The sequence below is a fragment of the Lissotriton helveticus genome, chromosome 1_1 (genome assembly GCF_964261635.1).
Source record: "Lissotriton helveticus chromosome 1_1, aLisHel1.1, whole genome shotgun sequence".
NCBI classification, from domain to species: domain Eukaryota; kingdom Metazoa; phylum Chordata; class Amphibia; order Caudata; family Salamandridae; genus Lissotriton; species Lissotriton helveticus.
Window position 1 is genome coordinate 1,656,855,431 of NC_136057.1, and position 24,223 is coordinate 1,656,879,653.

Genomic DNA, 24,223 nt, shown 5'->3' on the forward strand with positions numbered 1-24,223 from the left:
GCTGCAGTGTGCTAAGGTAGATGCAATTAAATGTTCTCACAATTTGATAACATTATTGATCAGGTACTTGTTCTGTCAGTACTGGAAATCAACTGTGTAGCAAAATGAATTATTAGTTGGGGTGATTGGTAGTCCTCCACACATCATAAAGTCACAAACCTGTTGGGTCTAGACAAAGGTTTGAATACTTTACAACTGAACTCAAGGCTGAACTCAACCCCTGGTAGCTATGTCACATAGCAGGCATGCTTAACTTAGAGAAAGGTCTAAAGTTTATGGCTCAAAACTGCCCTGTTGGGCTCCCATCTTTTTGGTCCATCCAAATCCGTAGCATAACATTTTCCCAGTAAGCTTTTTTAAAGTTTTGATTGACACCTTCAGCAGATTCTGAGGGGGTATTCCATAGTTCTCCCATTTTCAGCAATTCACACTGCTTCTTGTCATGTTTCAGCCACGGGGTGTGAAGTTGTCTATTGTAGGAAATTAGATCTGTTAAGGATTCCCTGTAAGGAGTTAACTCCGGGGTTGTCCTCAGCCGCACCCAGTATGTCAGTGGCTTTAGGAAGGATACCATGTGAATGCAGTTAAGTGCTAGATTCAATATCAGGTGAATAAGGGGAGTACTCTGGTAGATTTAAAAGGCCTCTGATGAATGTATTCTCTACTAGTGTAAGGGGAGATGCATCAGCATACTCCAATATCTATGCCCCACTGATAGCTGCCGCCACCGCTGTGACTCTATGTTTTAAGAACTCGTGACACCGCATCACCTGCATTTGCCTTATATGGCAGTGACTACTCTGTCTCTGCCATAGCCAACATTTTCAGGCTGCCTTCAGAGAACTGGCGATATGTCCATCTGCCCAATCAGAATGGGCGGATATATAGCTATTTTTTTACTATCTGTCACCACTAGGTAAACACTGGCGGCAAGGGACAATAAAAAATAAATAATGCCCCCCTCCCCGTAGGAGGTGACTCCCACGGGGAAGCGGGTATAGTCTTTTTTATTTTCAAAAATAAAATCCCGTCATGTTGCTGGAGCCTTGCACCAAGCTGTTAAAAGCCTTGACAGGATCCGCCATGATAATGATTCCTGGCAATGCTTCAGAAATTAACCCCAGTTTGGTGGTCATTCCTAAATATGGTGGGCGGTAACTCCACCAGAGCAACAGAGTCATTTACTCTGCCTTCCTAGTGGAACAACAGACCGTCTGTCAGCATGTAAATCAGGTCCATAGTCTCCTTTTTCGAGCTCAAAATTGTGTAGCAGGACAAGGCTGCATTTCCTAACTGGGAAGGTCAGCTTGTTGCGAGAGTCCGCTTGAATTTTGTGTGTGGCAAAAAGCTCAGAGTGGGACCAACTTGATTTTCTTGCCCATTCGCTCCTTGTGTCGATTGACTGGGATTGTTGGTCCTGGTCATCTGAAGTCCAAAATGTTCTACATCCACATTTTTCAGAGATTTAAGACTAAGAACTTGTGGACAGCACTAAGGCTCCCAGGATTTCAGGGACAGAAGTTAGGGGGCAAGATTCACTTAAGCTGAGGCCACCAGCAGGATCCAGTCCTCTTCCAGTTGTCACTGATCACAGGCTACTCCTGGAAAAAGTTGTGTTGTGTCCCTGTAGCCACACAGGAGGTCAGCCAACTGATCTTTGGAATCCACTTCTTCGTCCTCGGTACAAGTAGGAGCAGGTCAACCCCTTCAGGTCTCTCCACAGGTCTCAAACAGCAAGTACAGTTCTTCTGTTCTCCCTCAGGTTCCAAATGTGTTCATAAGAGCTTTGGTGAGATGCCAGATTTGTAGGTTTCACTTGCCAGTTGGTCAAGGTGATGCCTGAACACTCCATAACTGATAGGGGGGAGTGTTCCCAGAGGAAATCCTACACATTTCTGCCGCACATCCTGTTTGTAGTACTGCAGACATACCCCAAATGCAGTGTTCTACATGGAATCCAAGATATCACAGGTCTTCTGTCCTTGGAGGTAGCTTGTGTCCCTGTCAGGGGTGTGTTTACGGGAAGTGAGCAATCCCCTCCTCCTAAGCTACACCAAACTGGTTCTGTTGCCAGCTCCACCTCCCACTCGGCGTTGTGCCCAGATGGCTGCCTTCCTTAGGTTTTCTCTTACACTAACCTATGAATGGGCAAGAGTCACCTCTGTCCCTTTCAAGTTAATGATGTTTCTGGAACCTCCTCATCTGCTCTTCCTGTGAGCTGATAGGAAGCACCTGCCCCTCAACCAGTTCATCCTGTCACCAGGCCTAAGCCTTGCGCTGGTAGCAGTTTTCATACCTCATTACAGTCAGTCACTGCCAGGGCAGCTGCTGGCAGGCTAATTAAAATTAGCCACAAGGAGCTTCAAATGGGGAAAAGATAATGTTTTAAAAGTTACTTTTCATGACTATTTAATAAAAATCAAAAATTACCGTTAGATTGGATTTTTAATAAATATTAAAAATAGTTGTTCAAAACCAGAGATAGCAGAACTAGTATTTTAGTCTGTATTCCCAGAGCCTTTAACTCTGAAAATAGCTTTTGGAATTATGTCACCTCAGTGATACTGTAGCATTACATTTCTACACACCTCACTTTTAAATACCATGCACCCTACCTTGTGGGTTACACGCCCTGCACAGAGGTCACATATTCGTATTCAATGGGAAGTGTTTTCCGCTGGCAAAAGAATTATTTTAACATATTGTAATGCAAATTTAGAATGCAGAAGTAAGGCAACAATGTAGGTTTGAAGCCATGGCTCACACTAGTGAATGGCACAATAAATGCTGCAGTCCATATTCGACATTTAATCGTCTCTGCCAAGGGTGTAGTTTTTACACCATATGCTATGGCCTCAGAGGAGCATTAACTATGCCAATAGGGACTAGTCAATGTTTTACATGTTTTTGGGTTCAGAGCACATACACTGGGCAGGAGTGCCCCAGTTTGGAGAGAGTACTAGCTATTAAATTCAGCAAATAAATGGGGATGGCCATGCAATAAGGGGTATTTTCTCACGAACTGACGCATGCTTGATGTTTTTTCCCTCTGTATTGTTTCATATTACGGGTCCTTACATGCTTCTTATATATTGCTGGAGCGAAATATCAAACTAACTGTGATGCATCCCGCCCCCTCAGCCTATCATAAAGCTTTTTATGGGAGGACTGGTGAAAGGTGAACCTGTGAACCATATCAGTGAAAGGGTTTAACCACCGAACGAGTAGCGTATCCATTGCAATGCAGGTGGGTGCACAGTAGTGCAATCTGCTTTCCCTCACGTCATTTTTTAAGTAATTGCTCTAGATGATTGCTGAAAACAACATTCATTATAAGCAGATAGAGACACTCTTTCTTCCTGCTTGTGCTTATTTACAGTTACATGTTAATGTCATGCTTCTGTCAGACAAATGAAATAATCGTTCAGCCCAGTACTCTGGACATTATATATAAGACAAATATTACCAAAGTAAAATGTAAAATTCACAAGGTAAACTCGTTTGTTGATGGCGAGCAGGTGGCAGAACTACCTGTCTTTGAGATCGATACCCTCACTTTCAAACTTGGAACAATTATTATATTTTTTTGCAAATGCATGGAACATCTTGATTATAAGGAGTGTGTCCAGCGGATAGTTGAAGATCTTCCTCTTTTTAGGATTTAATATTTGTATTGATGTTATGATGAAACACAACTGTTAGCCAACAAGAGTGAGGAGAATAGGCCATGTTAAACAGTAGATTTCAGCCCATCATTAATACTGACTAAAAGCCTTTCTTTAACATAACCCCCGCTCCCCCTTTCATCCAGATAAGTTTGTCAGTCCTTGATATTGTACACACTCCGATCTTACCAAGACATTTAAACTTCTTCTGTCACCGGGCCTTGTTCCATCTGAATCACATTTATCATAATAGTGAGATGTCTGATGATAAAATCCAAAGTAAACCTGGGGCACATTAGTACCCTAAAGTCAGACAACAGGTATGAGATAAAAACTTTTTCCTTCCGCTTATTGGTGAAGATTAACATTTCCATGGTCAGTATATCCCATAATCTTTGGTGCAATTCCCCTATATTGGTAATTTGGGCTTTCTCCTGATGTGTGGGGATCACCTGTTTGTCAATGCTCAATGCCTACCGCATCTGTTTGACCCAGGAGGAATGTAGTCTCACAGGGGCGTGGAACTAACATAATGTTAGCTTTGATGCTGCCACTCTTGTCCTGCTGAGGGCTTTCTGTGTTTTGGTGATTTAGTCTCCCCATTCTTAATCTGTGAGTGGGCATCTGGGTTCCTCTTCCCTGCTTATTTGACTTAGGGTTTTACTTTTGCCTTAGTGCGTAATATTATTTGGTATAGGTGATTTGTTTGTGTTACTTTCCTTGGTAAAGAGAAATTTCTCAAAGTGGGTGGTCGGACTTGGAGCTAGTGGGTGAATAAACATGTGCATGGCCAGTTCTTTATGTTGAATCTTTAAGCCTTGGGAAGTCTGAGCTCCCTCTTTAACTTCTCAAATGGCTCCTCATCAAAACGTTCCCCTATCCTGACCCAACATACCCATTTTCCTTCTACACAGTGATCTTCCTCCAAACAGTATGCATTTGGCCTGACCTCCATGTGCCATTATGAGCATAGTGATTCAGAAAAGGGGGTGGTGGTGATGAACAGAGTGCCTGAATTAAGCAGACCACTCTTACCCAGTCCAAAGATCAGGGCTTGATCCATCACCGTTTTTTAGCTCACTGCACCATCCCAGCTCAGAACTTGGCTATATGCAAATTAGTCTGTTCCTGTCCCAGTGCATGATGGGAACAGGGCAAACCAAACTACCAAGCCAATTCTTGTACTGGGAAGGAAACAAGCTTCCGGGGACCGGTTTCTGCCATTTCAGGCGTCTTCGGCCCGGCTTGCTTGAATCCTGATGGTGCAATGAGCAAGGGACTCACATCTGAGTATACCCTTCCACGCTTATGGTGGACAAAATGATTCAGAAAAGGGGGTGGTGATGAACAGAGTGCCTGAATTAAGCAGACCACTCTTACCCAGTCCAAAGATCAGGGCTTGATCCATCACCGTTTTTTAGCTCACTGCACCATCCCAGCTCAGAACTTGGCTATATGCAAATTAGTCTGTTCCTGTCCCAGTGCATGATGGGAACAGGGCAAACCAAACTACCAAGCCAATTCTTGTACTGGGAAGGAAACAAGCTTCCGGGGACCGGTTTCTGCCATTTCAGGCGTCTTCGGCCCGGCTTGCTTGAATCCTGATGGTGCAATGAGCAAGGGACTCACATCTGAGTATACCCTTCCACGCTTATGGTGGACAAAATGATTCAGAAAAGGGGGTGGTGATGAACAGAGTGCCTGAATTAAGCAGACCACTCTTACCCAGTCCAAAGATCAGGGCTTGATCCATCACCGTTTTTTAGCTCACTGCACCATCCCAGCTCAGAACTTGGCTATATGCAAATTAGTCTGTTCCTGTCCCAGTGCATGATGGGAACAGGGCAAACCAAACTACCAAGCCAATTCTTGTACTGGGAAGGAAACAAGCTTCCGGGGACCGGTTTCTGCCATTTCAGGCGTCTTCGGCCCGGCTTGCTTGAATCCTGATGGTGCAATGAGCAAGGGACTCACATCTGAGTATACCCTTCCACGCTTATGGTGGACAAAATGATTCAGAAAAGGGGGTGGTGATGAACAGAGTGCCTGAATTAAGCAGACCACTCTTACCCAGTCCAAAGATCAGGGCTTGATCCATCACCGTTTTTTAGCTCACTGCACCATCCCAGCTCAGAACTTGGCTATATGCAAATTAGTCTGTTCCTGTCCCAGTGCATGATGGGAACAGGGCAAACCAAACTACCAAGCCAATTCTTGTACTGGGAAGGAAACAAGCTTCCGGGGACCGGTTTCTGCCATTTCAGGCGTCTTCGGCCCGGCTTGCTTGAATCCTGATGGTGCAATGAGCAAGGGACTCACATCTGAGTATACCCTTCCACGCTTATGGTGGACAAAATGATTCAGAAAAGGGGGTGGTGATGAACAGAGTGCCTGAATTAAGCAGACCACTCTTACCCAGTCCAAAGATCAGGGCTTGATCCATCACCGTTTTTTAGCTCACTGCACCATCCCAGCTCAGAACTTGGCTATATGCAAATTAGTCTGTTCCTGTCCCAGTGCATGATGGGAACAGGGCAAACCAAACTACCAAGCCAATTCTTGTACTGGGAAGGAAACAAGCTTCCGGGGACCGGTTTCTGCCATTTCAGGCGTCTTCGGCCCGGCTTGCTTGAATCCTGATGGTGCAATGAGCAAGGGACTCACATCTGAGTATACCCTTCCACGCTTATGGTGGACAAAATGATTCAGAAAAGGGGGTGGTGATGAACAGAGTGCCTGAATTAAGCAGACCACTCTTACCCAGTCCAAAGATCAGGGCTTGATCCATCACCGTTTTTTAGCTCACTGCACCATCCCAGCTCAGAACTTGGCTATATGCAAATTAGTCTGTTCCTGTCCCAGTGCATGATGGGAACAGGGCAAACCAAACTACCAAGCCAATTCTTGTACTGGGAAGGAAACAAGCTTCCGGGGACCGGTTTCTGCCATTTCAGGCGTCTTCGGCCCGGCTTGCTTGAATCCTGATGGTGCAATGAGCAAGGGACTCACATCTGAGTATACCCTTCCACGCTTATGGTGGACAAAATGATTCAGAAAAGGGGGTGGTGATGAACAGAGTGCCTGAATTAAGCAGACCACTCTTACCCAGTCCAAAGATCAGGGCTTGATCCATCACCGTTTTTTAGCTCACTGCACCATCCCAGCTCAGAACTTGGCTATATGCAAATTAGTCTGTTCCTGTCCCAGTGCATGATGGGAACAGGGCAAACCAAACTACCAAGCCAATTCTTGTACTGGGAAGGAAACAAGCTTCCGGGGACCGGTTTCTGCCATTTCAGGCGTCTTCGGCCCGGCTTGCTTGAATCCTGATGGTGCAATGAGCAAGGGACTCACATCTGAGTATACCCTTCCACGCTTATGGTGGACAAAATGATTCAGAAAAGGGGGTGGTGATGAACAGAGTGCCTGAATTAAGCAGACCACTCTTACCCAGTCCAAAGATCAGGGCTTGATCCATCACCGTTTTTTAGCTCACTGCACCATCCCAGCTCAGAACTTGGCTATATGCAAATTAGTCTGTTCCTGTCCCAGTGCATGATGGGAACAGGGCAAACCAAACTACCAAGCCAATTCTTGTACTGGGAAGGAAACAAGCTTCCGGGGACCGGTTTCTGCCATTTCAGGCGTCTTCGGCCCGGCTTGCTTGAATCCTGATGGTGCAATGAGCAAGGGACTCACATCTGAGTATACCCTTCCACGCTTATGGTGGACAAAATGATTCAGAAAAGGGGGTGGTGATGAACAGAGTGCCTGAATTAAGCAGACCACTCTTACCCAGTCCAAAGATCAGGGCTTGATCCATCACCGTTTTTTAGCTCACTGCACCATCCCAGCTCAGAACTTGGCTATATGCAAATTAGTCTGTTCCTGTCCCAGTGCATGATGGGAACAGGGCAAACCAAACTACCAAGCCAATTCTTGTACTGGGAAGGAAACAAGCTTCCGGGGACCGGTTTCTGCCATTTCAGGCGTCTTCGGCCCGGCTTGCTTGAATCCTGATGGTGCAATGAGCAAGGGACTCACATCTGAGTATACCCTTCCACGCTTATGGTGGACAAAATGATTCAGAAAAGGGGGTGGTGATGAACAGAGTGCCTGAATTAAGCAGACCACTCTTACCCAGTCCAAAGATCAGGGCTTGATCCATCACCGTTTTTTAGCTCACTGCACCATCCCAGCTCAGAACTTGGCTATATGCTTGGTAGTTTGGTCTGCCCTGTACCCATGATGCACTGGGCCAGGGACAGACTAATTTGCATATAGCCAGGTTCTGAGCTGGGATGGGGCAGTGAGATAAATAACGGTGATGGATCAAGCCCTGATCTTTGGACTGGGTAAGAGTGGTCTGCTTAATTCAGACACTCTGTTCATCACCACCCCCTTTTCTGTATCGTTTTTGGCCACTATAGGTGTGGCAGGGTATACTCAGACATGAGTCCCTTTCTCACTGCTCCATCAGGATTCAAGCAAGCCGGGCCGAAGAGGCTGAAATGCCAGAAACCGGTCCCCGGTAGCTTGTCTCCTTTCTGGTGAAGAATTGGCTTGGTAGTTTGGTCTGCCCTGTACCCATGATGCACTGGGCCAGGGACAGACTAATTTGCATATAGCCAGGTTCTGAGCTGGGATGGGGCAGTGAGATAAATAACGGTGATGGATCAAGCCCTGATCTTTGGACTGGGTAAGAGTGGTCTGCTTAATTCAGACACTCTGTTCATCACCACCCCCTTTTCTGTATCGTTTTTGGCCACTATAGGTGTGGCAGGGTATACTCAGACATGAGTCCCTTTCTCACTGCTCCATCAGGATTCAAGCAAGCCGGGCCGAAGAGGCTGAAATGCCAGAAACCGGTCCCCGGTAGCTTGTCTCCTTTCTGGTGAAGAATTGGCTTGGTAGTTTGGTCTGCCCTGTACCCATGATGCACTGGGCCAGGGACAGACTAATTTGCATATAGCCAGGTTCTGAGCTGGGATGGGGCAGTGAGATAAATAACGGTGATGGATCAAGCCCTGATCTTTGGACTGGGTAAGAGTGGTCTGCTTAATTCAGACACTCTGTTCATCACCACCCCCTTTTCTGTATCGTTTTTGGCCACTATAGGTGTGGCAGGGTATACTCAGACATGAGTCCCTTTCTCACTGCTCCATCAGGATTCAAGCAAGCCGGGCCGAAGAGGCTGAAATGCCAGAAACCGGTCCCCGGTAGCTTGTCTCCTTTCTGGTGAAGAATTGGCTTGGTAGTTTGGTCTGCCCTGTACCCATGATGCACTGGGCCAGGGACAGACTAATTTGCATATAGCCAGGTTCTGAGCTGGGATGGGGCAGTGAGATAAATAACGGTGATGGATCAAGCCCTGATCTTTGGACTGGGTAAGAGTGGTCTGCTTAATTCAGACACTCTGTTCATCACCACCCCCTTTTCTGTATCGTTTTTGGCCACTATAGGTGTGGCAGGGTATACTCAGACATGAGTCCCTTTCTCACTGCTCCATCAGGATTCAAGCAAGCCGGGCCGAAGAGGCTGAAATGCCAGAAACCGGTCCCCGGTAGCTTGTCTCCTTTCTGGTGAAGAATTGGCTTGGTAGTTTGGTCTGCCCTGTACCCATGATGCACTGGGCCAGGGACAGACTAATTTGCATATAGCCAGGTTCTGAGCTGGGATGGGGCAGTGAGATAAATAACGGTGATGGATCAAGCCCTGATCTTTGGACTGGGTAAGAGTGGTCTGCTTAATTCAGACACTCTGTTCATCACCACCCCCTTTTCTGTATCGTTTTTGGCCACTATAGGTGTGGCAGGGTATACTCAGACATGAGTCCCTTTCTCACTGCTCCATCAGGATTCAAGCAAGCCGGGCCGAAGAGGCTGAAATGCCAGAAACCGGTCCCCGGTAGCTTGTCTCCTTTCTGGTGAAGAATTGGCTTGGTAGTTTGGTCTGCCCTGTACCCATGATGCACTGGGCCAGGGACAGACTAATTTGCATATAGCCAGGTTCTGAGCTGGGATGGGGCAGTGAGATAAATAACGGTGATGGATCAAGCCCTGATCTTTGGACTGGGTAAGAGTGGTCTGCTTAATTCAGACACTCTGTTCATCACCACCCCCTTTTCTGTATCGTTTTTGGCCACTATAGGTGTGGCAGGGTATACTCAGACATGAGTCCCTTTCTCACTGCTCCATCAGGATTCAAGCAAGCCGGGCCGAAGAGGCTGAAATGCCAGAAACCGGTCCCCGGTAGCTTGTCTCCTTTCTGGTGAAGAATTGGCTTGGTAGTTTGGTCTGCCCTGTACCCATGATGCACTGGGCCAGGGACAGACTAATTTGCATATAGCCAGGTTCTGAGCTGGGATGGGGCAGTGAGATAAATAACGGTGATGGATCAAGCCCTGATCTTTGGACTGGGTAAGAGTGGTCTGCTTAATTCAGACACTCTGTTCATCACCACCCCCTTTTCTGTATCGTTTTTGGCCACTATAGGTGTGGCAGGGTATACTCAGACATGAGTCCCTTTCTCACTGCTCCATCAGGATTCAAGCAAGCCGGGCCGAAGAGGCTGAAATGCCAGAAACCGGTCCCCGGTAGCTTGTCTCCTTTCTGGTGAAGAATTGGCTTGGTAGTTTGGTCTGCCCTGTACCCATGATGCACTGGGCCAGGGACAGACTAATTTGCATATAGCCAGGTTCTGAGCTGGGATGGGGCAGTGAGATAAATAACGGTGATGGATCAAGCCCTGATCTTTGGACTGGGTAAGAGTGGTCTGCTTAATTCAGACACTCTGTTCATCACCACCCCCTTTTCTGTATCGTTTTTGGCCACTATAGGTGTGGCAGGGTATACTCAGACATGAGTCCCTTTCTCACTGCTCCATCAGGATTCAAGCAAGCCGGGCCGAAGAGGCTGAAATGCCAGAAACCGGTCCCCGGTAGCTTGTCTCCTTTCTGGTGAAGAATTGGCTTGGTAGTTTGGTCTGCCCTGTACCCATGATGCACTGGGCCAGGGACAGACTAATTTGCATATAGCCAGGTTCTGAGCTGGGATGGGGCAGTGAGATAAATAACGGTGATGGATCAAGCCCTGATCTTTGGACTGGGTAAGAGTGGTCTGCTTAATTCAGACACTCTGTTCATCACCACCCCCTTTTCTGTATCGTTTTTGGCCACTATAGGTGTGGCAGGGTATACTCAGACATGAGTCCCTTTCTCACTGCTCCATCAGGATTCAAGCAAGCCGGGCCGAAGAGGCTGAAATGCCAGAAACCGGTCCCCGGTAGCTTGTCTCCTTTCTGGTGAAGAATTGGCTTGGTAGTTTGGTCTGCCCTGTACCCATGATGCACTGGGCCAGGGACAGACTAATTTGCATATAGCCAGGTTCTGAGCTGGGATGGGGCAGTGAGATAAATAACGGTGATGGATCAAGCCCTGATCTTTGGACTGGGTAAGAGTGGTCTGCTTAATTCAGACACTCTGTTCATCACCACCCCCTTTTCTGTATCGTTTTTGGCCACTATAGGTGTGGCAGGGTATACTCAGACATGAGTCCCTTTCTCACTGCTCCATCAGGATTCAAGCAAGCCGGGCCGAAGAGGCTGAAATGCCAGAAACCGGTCCCCGGTAGCTTGTCTCCTTTCTGGTGAAGAATTGGCTTGGTAGTTTGGTCTGCCCTGTACCCATGATGCACTGGGCCAGGGACAGACTAATTTGCATATAGCCAGGTTCTGAGCTGGGATGGGGCAGTGAGATAAATAACGGTGATGGATCAAGCCCTGATCTTTGGACTGGGTAAGAGTGGTCTGCTTAATTCAGACACTCTGTTCATCACCACCCCCTTTTCTGTATCGATTATGAGCATAGTGGACATCTCTACATAGGATAGTGAGCTACATGTCCATTTGAACTGGAATATGGTTCTAATATTTCCCATTTAATGGCTGGGAAGTGTGAGGTTTAAGAGTTGAGAAACTGGACACTAAGCCCTGGGCCATAAGTTATTTCAGCAATGGGGTCAGTGAATTCAAGAGGATCATGCATAATCAATCCATACTGGCGACTCACTATCCTTACGACCACTGTGTCTTTGTTCCCACATATTCAGTCCACAAGGGACTACGTTGCTAGGGCAAAAGTAGTGAAAAATGGGGCATTCTTGGCTTGTTCCCTGCTGAATCAGAAATGTGGGCGATGAGATTCCACTGATTGTGATAGAGATGATCAGATCAGAGTACTCAGCAGTAATCCATCCCCAAAGTCGCAATCCAAAAACCTCTAAGGTCCACCTGAGGAATCAGCAACTCACTCGGTTGAATACCTTTTCGTCATCCAGAGCAACTAGTAGGGATTTCTTTACTAGTGTGGTGCACATTGTTGGTGATGTGCCATACTTTTTCATTGTTGTTACCACATTCCATCTCTGTATAATTCCTGACTAATCAGCGTCTATCAGGCCAGCAAAGGGGTTTATTCTAGCTGCCAGGATTCTTGTGACGATCTTTGCCTCAATATTTAGAAGTGAATTTATAATCAATTCTCTAATGGAAGGGTAATTTTGATGTACTCAAATGGCAATTTTACAACTTTGTAAGAATGGGTGCCAGCACCCAGCAAAAGACATCATAAAACGTAGTAGTGAACTCGTCTTGCCCCAGAGCTTTCTCCGGCTTCAAACACTTTATGCCTATAATGTCCTCCTTTACCTCTGTTGGTCTGGTGAGGTAGACAGCCTGCTCAGATATTAGGTTTGTGAGTTTGGTCTTTCCTAAGTAGTATGTCTACTTGATTGGGTGGTGGTCATCAGTTTCATATAATGTTATATAAAAGGCCCCAAACTCTTGGCAGTTGCCCAATCTTCTAAGACTTTTCTGCCATCTGACCTCTCTCACTCTGTTCCTCGTGAACCTTACCTTCAGTTTACAGGGCAGTAGCCTCCCCCGCCATATCTTCCCCAGTGAGAATGTTTCTGCTTGACCATCAGCAGTAAAACTGCTTTCTTATTAAGATCTAAGTCTCAAGCTGTCCACTCAGCATGATGATTCGCCTCCATAGTTTCATGGAGTTTGTCTGACTGTGGATTCCCTCAAGTTCTTTCAGCTGTGTCTTAGTGTCTTTAAAGTCTTTCTAGCGTCTTCCCAAAGTTTGTTGTTCTTGAGTAGGCTGCTATCATCTTCTGTCTGAGAACCAATTTTAAGGCATCTCACAGGGTGTTTAACATTGACTTCCTTCCCAGGTTCCCTCCATGTCTGCTTTGTCTTTAGGATATTATCTTTTAACCTATACACCCGCTCTGAACTCCTGTCCTTCAGCTTGGCTTTAGTGATCGTCACAAGGGAGTGGTCAGATAGAGCTGCGTGTCCTGTTGTGTCTTTCTGCACTCTAGCAAGCAACACAGTTGCTTCCAGAAAATAGACCTTTCTGTTTTTCTATCTATGGGTTGCTGAATGAAATGAGTAGTACCCAGTGCCATCCAGGTTTAGGTGTCTCCATGTGTTCTCATTTCACCTAGCCATTTGCACACTCCTTCTGTGAGTACTCCGGTCTGTGCTAGCCTGGTGTTTGAACTATCCTTGAAGCCATTCATAATGAAATGATAGTTGCCCTTTATGATTGTCCCTTGTTGCATGATGTACATAAAAGTGTCTTATTTATTACTATCTAGTAAAGTTAATAAACGTCAAGATAGACATCTATTCTTGGCCTTAGTGGCTCTTCATTCATATTTTCTCCCTGTTAACCTGAACTGTGTGCTGTCCGTGGCTGCTGAATTTTCCTGTAAAATCTTATACCTTGTGTGGATTTCTGGGCTAGGCAACTTTCTCTTTGCAGGTCTAGTCTGCTTCCCTAGTCTGAATAACTTTATGTACAGCCCTGAACTCAAACACGTTCTAAATCTATGTGCGATGCTCTTTGCAACCTCGAGCATTGTGTGCTTTCCTAGAATGCTCTAGCGTCACCTTTCAGCCTAAGGTCCTCACTTCAAGTTGGGCAGAGTTGGATATGTGCCTCACATTGGCAGAACTCCCATTTCCCCACATTCTCAGTTCCCCCATCTCATTTGGAGTCATGGAACTGCTGGGTGTCTGAGAGTGGAGCCTGAGATGGCTCTCCCATCAGAAATGTATGACGTGGTGGCCCATCCACCACTGGGCCGCTTGTCCCTGCATTTTCTTGACCAGGACTGTATGCAAGGGCTGGCAGTATGTTACCAGGCTACTGTAGCACAAATATTTTTCTGGCAGAAATATCTCAAGTATCATGTGCAAATGTATCACCCCAGTGGAGTTAATTTTGGATAATATACACTCACTGCAGCAGTATTTTGAAAAGTGATATTTAGGTTCCACAGTTCTGTCAGACAATGTTTTTGCTAATGTAGTTCTGACATACAACCCTAGGCAAATAACGCAAACAGTGCCCTGATGCATCCTGCCGCATTGAAGCAATGAATTATTTTACTAAAACAAACTCCTGCTTTGGAAGGTTTTCTTTTCAATAAAACAAAATATAGGACCGCCAAGCAAGTGAAAAAACATTTGCATGATCACTATTCTCTTCTGCATCCGCTAAAAGGTACGCCCAGTGCAAACAAGGAAAATACGCCGCATTATAGTGAATGTGCTGCTCCCATGGCAGCCACGAAGTCGCACTGCCCTGTGGGCAGTGCATTCAGTTAAAAAACGGAGCGGCTGCTTTGAAGCCGCTTTGTGTTTCACTGTACCGGTGGCAAATCCACTTGCACTTTGAAAGGGGATTAGAGATCCCTTTGCAGGTGAGTGCAGTGAGTGACTGCACCCACCTGCAAGTGGATGTCTGGGGGTCCATGAGACCCCCTTGACCTACTCCAGAGGATGCCATCAGGAGGCACCCTCATCTATAATAAGGCATGGGCGCAAAGGGATTCCCTCATTTGCATGGGTCACACCCCAATATTTTTGTATTTGTCTCTCGATAACATTTAACTAAAATGACAAATTCTTTATTTAAAACTCTTTTTACTAACAGTGCTCAAGAGACCATACATTGCAAGAATCATTTCCGGTAATATACAGTGAGTTGACCACAGGACATCAAAAACAATATATACCTAAGGGCTGCCCTTGGTGTCGTATGCCAACGACACCCAGTTGGTAATTGCATTTTCTAAAAACTGTTGCGCTAACTTGGTGAAGTTTAAGGAGGATTTGTTGGCCATATCTGACTGGATGATGGCAAACTGTTTACAGTTAAATGCCAGCAAATCTGAGATTTTGCTGTTTGGGAAGGATCGTGAGTTATGGTCTGAGCAGTGGTGGCCAGATGACCTCAAACCCGCCCCGTCACCTAAGGAGGCTGTGAAGAACCTGGGGTTGTGGTTTGATAAAGGATTGACGTTTGAGAAACAGACAAAAACTGTTGCTGCCCTCTGTTTTGGGCTTCTGCGTGGGCTGAGACCTTTGCTTGTTTTTCCCTCTTAGAGTGCGTCAGACCATTGTACAGGCATCAATTCTTTCCAGGCTCAATTATGGTAACTTCCTATACTTAGGCACTAATAAAGCTAGCATTACACGCCTACAAAGGGTACAGAATGCGGCAGCGCGTCTTTCTGGTGGCCTTACCTAGATCTTGCTCGGTGGCGCATGTGCTCCCCAAGCTTCATTGGCTGCCTATTGAAAAGCGCGTTCAGTTTAAGGTATTATGCATTTCTCACAAAATTTTGATGCATCAAGCCCCTTCGGGGCTATCTTGCCTGCTGACGTCCTATGTGCCTGAGCGTGCACTGAGATCTGCCGACCTGGTGCTCGTCTGTGTTCCTCGCGTCTGGAGAGCGAGGGCAGGGGGCCGTTAGTTTCGTCTTTTACCGGCTAATCTTTGGAACTCTCTCCCAGCTCATATTAGAGGTATTTCCAATCTTGTGGTGTTTCGTAAAACCATAAAAACCTGGTTGTTCCCACTAGCCGCTGTCTAAACATTGCGCTGGTCTCTTCAGCTTCTGTCTTGGGTCTCTGGTTGCGCTGGGACTCCTCGTTGCTGAGGCAGCCATGCGCATTACAAATCTTTAAAAAAAATATGGGCATAAGAGACTACAGAATCAACAAACGTTCATTCTACCATATCCAGCCCTCTATACTTTCGCCAGGGCGGCCACACTTTTCCCCATTTTTTTACATAGCCCCTACTCTTGTACACAGTTTCTTCAGCCTGCTGGCAGCAGTCAAGATCCCGTTTCCACTTCTCCAGCTGCGGAGGCAAAGGTGCCCCCCCCCCGGCAATGTTGTGCTTCACGATCCCCGCTGCGAGAGCCAAACATATTCCCTTGTATCTGGACCAAACAGAGTCGTCTTTGATCATTAACAAAAGCCATTTCGCATCTCAGGGAACCGTTACTCCCACCACCCTGGACATTGTAGCTGTGACTTCATGCCAGTATCGAGCAATCTCAGGACATTCCCAAAGAATATGCAGGAAGGTTCCCTCCCGCTGACATCCCCTGTCACACAGCGCTGTAAGGGCCCTGCCCCATATATAGAGGAGAGTGCGAGGATAATAAGTTCAGTGCAATATCTTAAGTTGTATCAGCCAAAATCTAAAACGGATTGCAATCTCTTTTGGGCTCTGGATTGCCTTCTGCCACTCCTCGTCGTCTATGCTTCCCAAGTCTTTGACCCATGCCTCTCGGAGGGTAATCAGGGGATCTGGTACATTGTTTATCAATTTACGATGGATTGTGGAGGTCGCTTTCTCAGTAATGGGGTCAAGTAGCAACCTATCTTCTAGCGGGTAATAGTCTGGAACAGAGGCCCCACTGGGAATGTGGGTGCGTAGTGCATGCACGAGTCTCAGGTGATGGTATCTCTGGGTCTGATGTAGATTATATTCCCTCTGGAGTTCCTCAAAGGTGAGGGGGAGAATCCCCTTTCCATACGTCTCCGAAGTACTCAATGCCTATCAATTTCCACCCTGTAAAGCCCGTTAGGGCAGCCCCTTCATGCAGTGGATCACCCACCCACAACAAAGTGCTACCAGTTAGTTTCGCCGTCCAGCCTAGGAGTTTATTAGCCTCTCTCCAGGACTGTATCACCACTTTAGTATGTTCTAGCCACTCTGATCGCAATTTTTGGGTGTATAGTAGAGATTCACAGTTCTCCCCTAAAATGACAAATTCAAGCTCTTTAGATACAATGTAGCACATTGTAGAGAAGAAAGGAACTGCTGTTTGTCTGATTCTTAATTTGATCGTGCAAAATGCACTTCCTTTATCTGCAGCTCTTTTCAGTGCCAACCTATTGCCAGCATCATACATGGCTGCGTAGACTATGTTAGACTGCTTTTGTTACACAGGATCCAATCACAACACGAGCCGAAGTTAATCTAAAACTAGTTTAATTTATGACGAGAATTGTCTCGCTTTTGCATTTTTCAGAAGTTTAATATATTGACATAGAAAGCAGTAGTTCAACTGAATAAACCTCTTTATGCAGTTAAAAAATCATTCAATTCTCAATTAATTAGCGTTTTTGTAAAAATATATTTTAGGTACAAGCGTGGGATACTTGTGTTGTCAGACTAAATACATACATATTCTGTAGCCTTTGTGAACATAACAGTTTAATTATGCATACATTCATTCAACAAGCACCACATACAGTTTGAGATAAATAATTAACCACCACCATTCCCCAAACATTTTTTATCACCAGGGGTGACAGTCCCAGACTTATTGAAAGCGGTATCACAAAACTATCATAAACAGTGATCTCACAGTAAGCAGTATAAGGTGGTCGACAGAAGTGTTTCACAGATGGGGAACTTTGTTAGCATTTGTTGTTTTCAAAGACAGCAAGAGCTTAAAACAGTTAACACAAAACAAAATAAAACACCCCCTCCCTCCAAAACCCCAAAGTAATTCATCCCTCTCGCCAAAACCCCAAAATAAAACACCCCCTCCCTCCAAAACCCCAAAGTAAATCACGCCTCCCTCCCAAACCCCAAAATAAAATACCCCCTCCCTCCAAAGCCCAAAATAAAACAATCTCTCCCTCCAAAGCCAAAAAAACACCTAGAATAACATTTTAAATAAATAAAATAAATGGTACTTACGAACAGCTGTAGGTCTTCCTCGGTGTTCTACTACTGAATCTGCTATGGAAGACGAGCTCCCTTAACAAATCCAGAAGCTGCTTTCATGCTGTTAACAAGCATGAGATAAGCACCTGGAGTTAATGGAGTGGGCTGGCTGGATGCTCCTTCAGGCCCTGGAGTAATGTACTTGGTCTCCGCCGAGCTGTCTAAGACAACTGGCTGGAGAGCTTCAACTTGCGCATGTCACTTTGGCTGGCGCAAGACAGCCAGACTAAGTGACATGCTCACTATGAAGTGTCTCGCCAGTCACTGTCCTTGTCTTGCAGGCTGCCAATCTGGAGCATATGACATGTCCCATGTGCCTCTGGCTTCTGGTAGGCTGACTGCTGGTGAGCACTCATTGGAAAAATAAAATGGCAATTAAATATTTTTATTGGCATTTTATTTTTTCCTCCATGGCTAGCAGCAAACTGGATCGCAATGCTCCCCCACCCTTGTGAAGAAACCGCTGCATACTCCCAGACTCAAGGGAGAGTCAATGAGCTACTCCAAGATATGCTACAAGCTACTGTAGCTTGCGATCGGCCTGTTGGGAACTCCTACAGATGATTCAATGTTGTGTGGCGAGCCAGAGGAGGTTAACTCCTTAACTTTGAACCTAACACTTTGACAGAACGATCGCCTCTCAGTCGAAATTTAGGAGGGAGCAAGCGGTAAGTATTAGATAATTTCAGGGGTCTAAAAGTAGTATAGATGGTGAACATCTTCTACAGACTACAAGGTCCCATTTTATATATGGCTTTATGAATGTAAGTTAGAATATTATATTGGATCTTTGTTTCAATTGGCAGCCAATGAAAGTCTGAGTAGATAGAGTAACATTATTGATGCCAAATTATGTACCAACTGGAGTTTCCTAATGAGATTGCTAGAAAGGATCAAATTTAGAGAGTTTGAATAATCATGTCTGGATTTAAAGGGGCAGGCACCCCTCTTTTCCTTGCTGCTTTTGAGAGAAAGTATAGCATCTTTCAAAGTATTCTGAGTATTCCAAAGCATGAAGCATTAACTGCATTGATTTGATGGTTAAGAAAGAGTTGATCAAATTGAACTCTGGAGTTTCTGACCAACACAGCTGGGACAGGAGGTTGGACAAGCTCAATGGACTACCTGAGATTACTCCATGCTTGTTGGTTATTGTTTACAATAAGTATCTCTGTCTTATCTGAATTAAGTTTCAAGCAATTATTGTTCATCCAAGAAGAAACTAACATTAAATAATGTTTGAACCTTATTTGACAAGAAACTCCAAATAAGGGTCACCAGATAAATCATATAGATATTGAAGAGTGTAGGGTTTAAAGTTGAAGCCATAGGCACCCCACAGTTCAGTGGAACTGAGCTCGAAGAAAAGTAGGGAGACAAATAGCTCGGGATCTGTTTACAAGAAAACTTGTGATCCAAGCACGGGCCAAGCCATTGACATCTATCTCTACAAGCCTTTGAATATGGCAGGTATGAGATATGGTGTTGAAAGATGCTAAAAAATCCAATATTACCTGGGCTGCTGATCCTCTATTATCCAAAATACTTTTAAGATGTTCTGACACCTTGAGGAGAATAGATTTTGTGCTATGTGAAGAACGGAAGCCAAATTGAGAGGCATTTGGAATAGGATTTGTTTCCAAAAATAAGGAGGACAACAACTGATTTTTATATAGATTTCTAGCATCTTCGCTAGAGCAGGTAACAGCGAAATCAATATGTATTTATCTAGTATGTTAGGGTCTGCTTTATTCTTCTTCAGAATAGGTGTTGCTTAGGCTTGTTTACATTGAGCTGGAATTATATCAGAAATAATGGAGGAATGTAATGTAACAGAGAATAGGGGCAACAGTAGGTGATGGGTTACACCATGCGACAAAGCCTTCTAGGAAGATGGTATGATGCTTATGTCACTATTTTCTTTCCCAACAGGTGCTAGCTCTAGTGTTTATCCGTAAAGTGATGGATTTCTGCTTTTCCAATCGTGAGTTGAGCTGGCTGGATGACATCATGCCTGAAAGCAAGAGGAAAAGGCTGGAGGATGCCAAGAACACAGCCAAGGAAGATGAGGTAACACCCTAGACACCCCAGAAGGAATAACTTCCTGCCCTAACCACCCAAGAATTTTTAAATGTCACTGCAGCATCAGATGGAGACACTGCCCTATACTCTTCTCCCAGGTTTTAAATCCTCTCACCATATTTCTTGTGCTTTTTAAAGGGTCTTCTAACTTCTTCTAATTTGGGTGAGTTAATTCTGCAGGCTGGGCTGCCCTATTTGGTTTCACGTTTCTGAGTATATTTTGAGATCTTGCAGATACTCTGCACCTTTACAATTTCGAATTTACACCATTGGTGTGAGCTGCCAATTGTGCTGCTCTAAAATAATGTGAGAGGGTGTGAATAAGTGAAGATGCAGAAGCATCTGACCTTGGTAAGCCGTAAGTGACCATGTAACACTTACACCTGAATAGGCTGTGTCTTGTCCCCACAGAAAGGGCTGCATACCCCCCTGGAGTGAGTCTGGAGCCAGAGTTGGGAAGGAGGACCTCTGTGCACATCAGAGCCCCTCTTTGAAGTCACCCCCACATTAAAGGCATAACTGGGTACAAGTACTGGGTCTCTGAGCTCACCAATTCAGTACACTACTGGATCTGTGAACAGTCCTGCCAGAAAGAAAGACTGCTGTGCTGCTACAAGGACTGCCACTCTGTTGGACTGTTGCCCTGGAACAACTGCTTTTCTGCTGTGATGCCCTGCTGCCTGCTACCAGCTGCCCTGCTGAGGAAGAACTAGACTCATCTCACTTGAACCCAGAGTGACCCCAAGGGCATGCTGGCTTGTCCCCTGTTCTTAGTCTCAGAGACATCAATGACTTTTCACCAATCTGCCACAGCACCTGTACTTTATTTGCAGCAAGTTTGTCCCTGCCAAGTGATGGCAATTCAGTTCTGGGCCCTTGGAAGTGTGTGTAAAGTGCTGCAGCTGTTAGAAAACACACATTGACGACATAGCGCTGATCAAAACCAACGTATCTCCCTCGATTCTGACGCATCACTGCTGCTGTACGGACCCCAGACCTCGCATCACTGACTGCACAGTGCATCCTCTCCAGTTCCTGGCCAGGGCGACTGACACTGGACGCTAGGGATCACGGTTCGATCCCTGGCTCCGGTGGCAGGGGTCTGCCCAGCACCATGGGACTCTGGGCAATCTCTTAATCTTCCCGACGGCCCCCAGCGCGTTAACACCTTCGGGTAATTGTTCGCGCTTTACAAATACTGGACATTTGCACGGCTCAACGCTGATCCATCACCTTCACTCCAGATGTTCAATGACGACGCATCACTTTGTTGCTTCTCAACTCCATCGATGGCGCATCTAAGGTACTTTGCAGCGGACCAAGGTTGGCCACTGTATCCGGTCCACACTCCATCTTGGACAGTTGAACTTTTGTATTTACCCCAGTCTAGCATGACCAGATATCCCTGATTGGTGCTTTAAGCTTTTAAGCTCTACATTGTTATTTACTCTTTAAAAAATCATAACTCTGTTATACTTATTGGATTTTTGTCGTTTTGGTCGTGTTTTGTTCAATAAAAATATAAGCTGTGGAGTCTTTTTGTGGTGTTAAGCCTCCATGTTCTGTGCCAAGCTACCGGAAGGTGAGCACAGGTTAGTTTATGGTGTGTGTCTGACTTACCGTGACTAGGGTTGGGGTTCCTGCGGGACAGGTTGCACACCTCCGCCAACCAGAAACAGAGTTTTTAACAGGCTTCTGTGGAGGTCCTTTTCAGGTACATTTTGGAAAAAATAGGTCAAATTATACTTTTTACAGGACAATTTATATATACAGATTTTAGACTGCTCTAAAGGGCACTCATGAATATATTCATTGGAGGCCTTCTAACATGCTCAATTTACAAAAAATATAATAATAAATAAAAATAAGTGCATGTGCCCAATACTTTTCTAAGGATGCCACCTCAAAATGGTCGACCTCCAAACATCATGCTACTATAAGCTAAACATTGATTTGATCTGGTGTGCTAATAGACTAACTGGAATGAACTAAAACTACAATAACCATAATGACTGTGATGTTAAAGGAGCCCTTTGTACTGGGTTAGCCATTTCACAATGACATCTTCTGCTGGCAACTGTTTATTAATTACATTAATCAGATGAAAGGTGGAATAGGCTCCACCAGGATTTTAACTGCAACTGTAAAATTATGAGCAGCTCTACTCTACCCAACTGGAGCTAAAACTTCTAAGCTACATATCTGGCAGTATTATTTTCATGCATTTGAGCTAGAAACAATATTTTGTGTGAAATCTGCAAGTTTTATGACTATTCCAGCAAACCTACAATTATGATGCCTGTCATTAAGATGATGAAATCTATATTCCACATAAAAACATTTTCCATATTTCACTTCAGTGTAGTTTCAACACTATACTGCCTTTTGGCTATGTAAAAATACTACTTACATTTAAGGGTGGCAGGATGTAATAGTGACTACAGCAGAAAACCACATCAGGCATGAAATTTACAAGATAACGTCCTATGTTAAGGTTAATGGACTTGCCTACTCTATGCATTTAAAATGACCTCCATTATTCAGCATGGAGCCTATTTGTAACGACCTCTGCACCTAGCCAATTCAAGGCTGCAAGGGTGTAAAAGTCTTTATTTACTGTGGATATCTCCGCAGCCTGCAGGAGCCTCAGGAATTTCCACTTATGCCTAATGCTCCAACAGTCTTTCCCCTGCTCTGCATCATGTTTCCTTTTTTTGCCCTTCTAGTGTGCATACACATTGGGAGTGTGGGAGACAGTGAGAACTCAGTGCGCATGCGCTCAAAGGTTCATTCTCATTGTTGAAATGTTCCCTTGTTCGTAAAGTAGTGTCTGTAACTTTCTAGAGACCTTCGCCATCTTCTGCGACTCTTGGCACACCTACGGCAAGGCCTTCGTCAGACTAGACACAAAGAAGAGCAAGAAAGAGAAGATACAAAAGCAATAGGCCTTCTCCAACTATGTACGTTGGATGTGGAACAAAATCCTCATAACCATCAGGCCTGACCCAACCCTGCTTGGAATCTGTTCAGCTCTCCATGTGTTTTGACTAGATTCATGTTAATTAAATACCATATCTGTATGTACAGTGATCCCACACATTGACGGATATCCGGTAATGTGAAAAAAAATAACACTCTCTCAGAAGACTGGTTTTACATCGGACCTTCTTTTACTCCTCAACAATTGCTAACAGTAGATGCCAACTTTTAATCTACATTATCCCAGCCCCTTCATACTTCAGGATCACATGACCACCGTGGGAGGCCTGCAAGTCCAGTTCGAAGGGACAGCCACGTGTTTGTTGAGCTTGGAATGCCAGAGACTCGTTAGTTCAATTGAGGTGGACATGACTGATCTAGGGATGCCTCCGCGTCACCACAGGCTATAGATTATTCTGGTCATAAATGACTGCGATAGGAAGAGACGGAGGCATCCTGTCTGGGCCTGGGAAGAGCTGCATGCATATCTGGATTGTTTCTACTTCCGAACCTGTTTTTGTAGGTATTTTAACTTAAAATAGATTTCTGAAGTTGTTAGCGTTCTAATGACGTGCATCATTTTCTGTTTTCTTTCATTACCTCGTTTTTGTGCGCTCACTCAGCAATCGTCAAGAGCTCATCCGATGTCATTTTCACCTATTGTCGGTCACATGTATCTTTTACACTCAAGGGAACTTTAATGTACCCTTTTCAATGTCACTGGATGAATAAAATGAGTTGCTTGTATTTTCTTTTAAAACACGATTTGTGCCACACAGGAGGGATGGTACAAAAGGAGGTGGTGATGGACGGAGCATCAGAACCAATCAAAAAGGAGGGATGGCACACTAAACCATTATAATAAAACAAAATGCAGTGCATTTGATCGGCTTTGTAACAGCACCCTAAATGTTACAGTTGGCTGATGACTGGAAGGGAAAGTTGATGACGGTGGATTGCCTTGGTTGTTCTGAGCGCGAGTGGGATACCGTGAACCCGGTGTGATCAGAGTGTGGGGTGAGTGGTAGCTGTCAGCTTTAGGCCTGGTTGGAGTAGTGTCAAAAAAACTCAGCGGAGTTCCGCAAGTGTCAGAGTACAGCGCAAGCTGTTGTTCGCGCTGATCTTCCTGCCGCTTGAATAGAAATTCTATACCAGCGGCAGCTTGCGCTCACAAACTTACCATTGTCGAGCACGAGCAGGGGAAAAAACTCTGCTGCACTACACAGAGTGGAGTTTTGTGCACTCTGCGAGTTCCGCGGAGTGCAGAAAAGTTCACCATCCAGGCCTAGTCAGTGTTGTGTATTGGCAGGTTTGTGTGGCACAGGTTGGAGTCACAAGTTGGTGTTAGAGTGCAGAAGTGGTCAGCCTGGAGGCTAAGGGGACTTAC

General features: G+C 45.3%; 1 protein-coding gene across 1 annotated transcript in view; it reads left to right on the forward strand.

Moving 5' to 3' along the window:
* Positions 1 to 24,223, forward strand: part of SLC4A8 (solute carrier family 4 member 8) — a 755,839-nt gene that overhangs the window by 649,655 nt on the left and 81,961 nt on the right. The window contains exon 22 of the mRNA XM_078688864.1: positions 19,708 to 19,845. Coding sequence (XP_078544990.1) covers positions 19,708 to 19,845 — 138 coding nt within the window. The remainder of the gene's footprint in view (positions 1 to 19,707; positions 19,846 to 24,223) is intronic.